Below are 5778 nucleotides of genomic sequence, written 5' to 3'. Positions count from 1 at the left end.
CAGCGAGTTTTTGAGAGACCACCCATCGTCTGTCGTCATGCTTCCAACATGAGTAGGAGGAAAGAATGTTAAAATCCACTTTTCTCTCTAATTCTACCGTGTCTTCTCTTCTACTCCTCAGCTCCTCCCATTAGCTTAGATTCTCCAAACATCTGGTTACTTGGGTTTTTCTTCAAAACTGAATCCTGCAAAAGCCTGAGGGGGAAAGTGAGAAGGGGGAAAAGAAGATATGTGAAGAAAAGGGAGTGGAAAATATTATAAAAGCAACTCACAAGACAGAGAAGGAGGGAGCAAGGTAAGAAAATAAGCACTGAAGGAAAACTGCACAATTCCAGGAAGAGACAGAGTGAGCAGGAGAGAAACAGAGCGAGAGAGAAAAGCAAAGATTTCTTTTGGAGAAAAAGGTGGCCTCAGACAAAGGTTTGTGTGTTTATCCACCAGCAGGTCACAATATGGCGCTGTTCCCGTTCTGCAAGATGCCTGCAGGTCAGTACAACCTCAGCCACTCCTCCACCTCCTCTGCTCATGTCATATCTGGTTGTTTCCCCCCGCTTGTCATTGATTTCTGACGGCTGTACTTTTCACACTCAGCTAAAACACCAAAGCTATTTAAAGCTTTTCTCAGACGTTTTCTATGTGAAATCGGATCCTATAAATGTGTCCAGGAAGGCAACATAAGGCCTTGATTAATTCAAGAACTTTTGTGCATTTTTCCCTAATCTCTTTACCAGTGAAAGAGCATGCACATCAGGGGAATGTATGCTGAGAATATGGAGACATATACACTACTGGTCAAAAGTTTTAGAACACAACAACAAATGATGCAGTTTAATGTCTCAGTGTACTCTGAAATTAATGCACATTTGCAACATTTAAAATTCTTTATTGAGCATGATAGTGTTTTGAAAGTAAAAAAAAGATTCAAAATCACATTTTATGTTGGACTAAAGGATTAAAAAAAAGACACAAAATTACCAAAAAAAGACACAAAATGACTAAAAAAAGAAACAAAATGATCAAAAAAAGACACAAAATGACTAAAAAAAGACACAAAATGACCAAAAAAAGACACAAAATGGCTTACAAAGACATGAAAATAATTAAAAAATGGACAAAATAGCCCAAGACTCCATAGAGTTAAGTTGTTAACCCATTTCTTGTTCCCTGAAAAAGGCCTACTTGTATAATTCTGAAATGTACATTATTTTTCAGTTTTGGTTAAGCTTACCTTTTTTTATTTACCTCTGGCAGTTCACCACTTACCTTTGTACCCTTTCAAGCTGTTCATTTGACTTGAACTGCTTGAATTTCAATAAAAAACTGGAAAAATTGGGGTGTTCTAAAACTTTTGACCGGTAGTGTACGTTCACTCACATGTGCTTCGACTTAGCTTCTGTCCCATGCAATGTGTAACTTTTGGTTCAGTACCAATCTCTTTTAAAACATATTCGTATCTCCTGTTTACATTGTTAAGACTAATACATTATACATTTGAATGCATTATACATAACTATCTGGCCTATATAGAGATCAAGTACGTTATACCATATGTGTTATAGCCTTTAGACATTGCATGGGCTATAGTATATAGTGTAGAAGTATGACATATGCTTTAAAGATTACTTATCTTTTTGTACTCCCAGGTTGTATCACTGCCAAATGGTGGTATTTGTGTGTCAGCACATTCTTTTCATTCTTATGAGCTTGAGTCTTTTTACTAAGAATATTTGTAAATAAGTTGCTGGATGATAGCATAACAACTTATACTGGTTTTATTAAATTGCATGTACATGTGTGTGTTTTTGTATTTCAAACAGGACCTGTCAGAGTGATCAGGATACAACTGGTCCTGTACTGTTTTCTCCTGTCTCTTATCATATGTAAGTGCTCAGAAGAATTCGTTCTACTCTAACACTTTGTACCAGGACACTAAATACACATTGAACAATTTGCTTGTGGCAAAGTAAATGCAAAGTACAACCTTATTCTTGCTTGCTGAGTAAAAAGGCCGAATTATTTGAAATATGCACTATATTCTAGACATATAGAGAAAAGTTAACGTAAAGCACTTTAACCCATAAGAACTCACGGTGACACCCATGTAGCAAACACTTTAAATATTATAGAACAGGGGTCTCAAACTCAAATTACCTGAAAGGCCGCTGGAGGCAGTATTAAAATGACCAAAAAATCTAAATTACTTTAAAAATACACAAAAAAGATGGACAAAATGACTTAAAAAGACACAAAATGACCAAAAAAGACACAAAATTACAAAAAAAAGGACACAAAATGAAAAAGGTGGCCTCAGACAAAGGTTTGTGTGTTTATCCACCAGCAGGTCACAATATGGCGCTGTTCCCGTTCTGCAAGATGCCTGCAGGTCAGTACAACCTCAGCCACTGCTCCACCTCCTCTGCGTGTGTCATATCTGCTTGTTTCCCCATTGATTTCTGACGGCTGTCAAACTCAAATTACCTGGGGGCCACTGGAGGCAGTATCAAAATGACCAAAAAATCTAAATTACTTAAAAAAGACACAAAAAAGACAGACAAAATGACTTAAAAAGACACAAAATGACCAAAAAAGACACAAAATTACAAAAAAAGGACACAAAATGACAGAAAAAAACGAAATTACTTAAAAAAAGACACAAAAAACCTACAAAATTACTAAAAAAAGACACAGAATGACAAAAAAAAACCCACATCATAAATATGTTCTGCGTGGTTCACTTGGTCTGTGGTATATCCCCCATAACTTTCCTTTATGGATAATTGGATCTGGGTTCTTATGGGTTAAATAAGGTCAGTTGTGACTTTACTGCAGCTTATGTACTTCACAAAAAGAATCACTGTCAACTATTTGTTTTTTGCCCCCTTAGACTTCCTCCATGGTCGTAGAGCTGCTGTTGGTGTGGGGTCATCTCATCGTATCTTTCATGGCTTACCAATGGACAAAGGAAAAGTAAAGACAGACATGACGGTCGTCAGGGCAACAGTGCCTATCAAACAAACTCCTCTGGAGACACCATGGGGTGCTCCTTTAGTGTGGGGGGACACCCGAAAATCAGCTCGGCGCAGGGCTAAATTCGCAAAACAGGGAATCACAACAGGTCTTCTGGCCCTCGTAGTGGGAACTTATGCCCAGTTCGTGCGACGTTTTCTCGCTTCAGCTGAAACCCACTTTCTGCCAGGTCAAAGGGTCACCTATTACATTCTCACAGACAATCCCCGCTCCCTGGATCCCCCCATCGAGTTGGGGCCTGAACGAAAACTAAAGGTGGTTCCCATTGCAGAGCTGCCTGGCTGGGACAGGCTGGCCCGTCGCCGGATGGTCCTGCTTGCTGATGCCATCAAAAACCCAATCGCCCACGAGGTCGAATACATCTTCTGTGCTGACGTCGATCAGGAGTTTGTGGCCCCGGTGGGAGAGGAAATCCTCGGAGACCTGGTGGCCACGTTGCACCCAGAGCTCTATGGGATGCCACGAAATGCCTTTCCATACGAAGTAGAAGAGGTCTCAGCAGCTTGTGTGGATGATGATGAAGGAGACTACTACTACACCTCTGAGCTGTATGGAGGGTTGGTTTCTGAGATGTATACGCTGGCTCGAACCTGTTCTTTGCTCATTCTGCAGGACCAGGCTAACGGGATAACAGCCAGGGGCCTTGAGGAGAGCTACCTGAACCGCTACCTGATCGACCACAGGCCCACCTGTGTGCTGTCCCCAGAATACAGCTGGTGGGACTCAGCCCTGGCTCCTGATGTGCCTGTACAGAGGCTGGTGTCTTTGGGACGGCAAAGTGAGACTTGAAATAAGGAGAAATGATGTAAAATGAGGGACAGGAGGGTTCTGCTGGCCGAACCCATCGACGTATGGATTTCAATCCCACATGAAGAACGGTTCTCAGCTCAAATATTGGTAAACAGTGTTATGACAGGACTGAAGATGAAGGAAAAAGATAACGAGAAAGCACATATGCCAATCATCTTTATTCATAATTATAATTCCCATTTAATTTTCTGTTCTTTTACCAGAAAATTTATAAAGGCAGCCAGCAATCACACAGAAGCAAACTGCGCAATCTGCTCTCAATTAAAGACCCATTTGTGTGAACAGTGTCTCTGCGTGCTATCTCTTCCACAGCAGACAAAAAAGAAATTGACCTGTCTCTTTAAACGAAGCACTGTGCTCTCCATTAATGTCAGCCTCGGAGATACTGCTCCAGTGGCTTTGTGGTCAGCAGCGATAAGAGTCAACAGTGTAAGTGCACACTTTCCCCACAGTGGCCAATCATTAACTGGAAGAGCTGCTGTTTCAAGGTCTTTAAATATCAGGTGGGGGGAAAATGAATACAACAAGATGCTGTTTCTCCAGGTGATACGTGTTTATATACTATTGTATTTAAGCTTCAGCTGAAAATTGTCTTGAAATTGGTGAAAGTAGCTCAGGATGCATTGAAGTTATTTTCCATTAAAACAGCTATTTTAGCCCATTATGTGTTAGACTAAAATGTAAACTGAAATGACCTGATTTTGGTGGTTATTATGTTGTCTGTGAGTCTCCTTATCTCTTTCTGACACACACACACACACACACACACACACACACACACGCTCCCACATTCACACTCTACTTTCTCTTCCCTGTGTTCTGAGTTTTAATGGGAGGGTTAAACAACAGCAGATGTTTTTTTCTCACTGCCAACAGAATCTGTCCTCAGGGCGAGATCGCCACGTGGAGTGAAGTTGGAGGTAAACTTCAGATAATCCTTTCAGTTAGCTTTTATTTTTACTTAAATTCTCACTGCTTGCAACACAGGTGTGTTCATGTTGGCTCTCTATTAGTATAAAATCACATTTTAAATTATGTTCACATTTTAACTAAATTGTGTGAATTCCATAATAGGCAGATTTTGTCTCACCATACACTAATTCCACCAAAAAGCATGTTTATGTGAACACTATTTGCCTCATTCATCTATATATAGAAGCTTTTTTACATAGGCTACCTGATCCATGCTGACTACCCCTTTTCATGCCAAAGCAGTTTAAAGAATTACTGATTTAATCCTTGTCATGTGATTTACTGGTGGTCAAGGAGCCTGTTGACAGCAGCGTAAGGAAAAGACAGTACAGAAAGCCCTAACATAAAAACCTATATACATTTAAGTCTAGTTTCTATGATTAGTAACTCATAAATCTTAATATGTTTAAACATAACATTACATATGAATCTCCCTTGTGCAGATGAAGAGAACAAATAGGCCTATATGTAAAAAAAACCAAACACATTGTTTAACCCCCTGTGGCCCTGCGTCCTCATATGTGGACATTTCATTTTAGGTTTTCTGGACCTTATATTTCATTCTGCTTAACTAGAACTATGCACTCTAGAATAAGAACAATACATCAATCAGTGTAAAAATCAGATGGCAGCATCTTGGTAAAGTCAATGAACAGCTTTTAGCCAGACAAAAGTGGACCAGGTACCAAAGCTGATCAGATTTTATGGCTAAAACTTTTTTAGTAGTATTTGTGCTTTGATAATGTTTGTAGTTTGATGTTCTGTGCAAGTTTGACTATTTTTAGCATTAGCAACAAGTTCCGACTCTGCTAATCAGGAAGTATTCATTTGAAAACTAATAGACTTTTACTATGATTCTTCAAATGAGAGGGTGTAAATGTAAGGAAATAAAAAGTTTTAAAGTTTTAAAAAGTTATACAGTAAAATGAACCCATTATTTTTTTTCAAAAACTAATTCCTGTTCAAAGA

General features: G+C 39.3%; 1 protein-coding gene across 1 annotated transcript; it reads left to right on the top strand.

The window, feature by feature from the left end:
• The first annotated feature begins 238 nt into the window (after positions 1 to 238).
• LOC131968789 (globoside alpha-1,3-N-acetylgalactosaminyltransferase 1-like) lies at positions 239 to 4401 on the top strand. Its single transcript, XM_059329814.1, has 4 exons — positions 239 to 295; positions 442 to 486; positions 1818 to 1880; positions 2885 to 4401. Exons 2-4 carry the CDS (start codon positions 453 to 455, stop codon positions 3814 to 3816), a joined length of 1029 nt encoding a protein of 342 aa, XP_059185797.1. The 5' UTR covers positions 239 to 295; positions 442 to 452; the 3' UTR covers positions 3817 to 4401.
• The last annotated feature ends 1377 nt before the right edge of the window (positions 4402 to 5778 follow it).

This window comes from Centropristis striata, chromosome 3, assembly GCF_030273125.1.
Source record: "Centropristis striata isolate RG_2023a ecotype Rhode Island chromosome 3, C.striata_1.0, whole genome shotgun sequence".
Lineage (NCBI taxonomy): Eukaryota > Metazoa > Chordata > Actinopteri > Perciformes > Serranidae > Centropristis > Centropristis striata.
The sequence above is the reverse complement of the archived record's forward strand: the minus strand, read 5'-3'. Positions and strand labels throughout refer to the sequence as shown.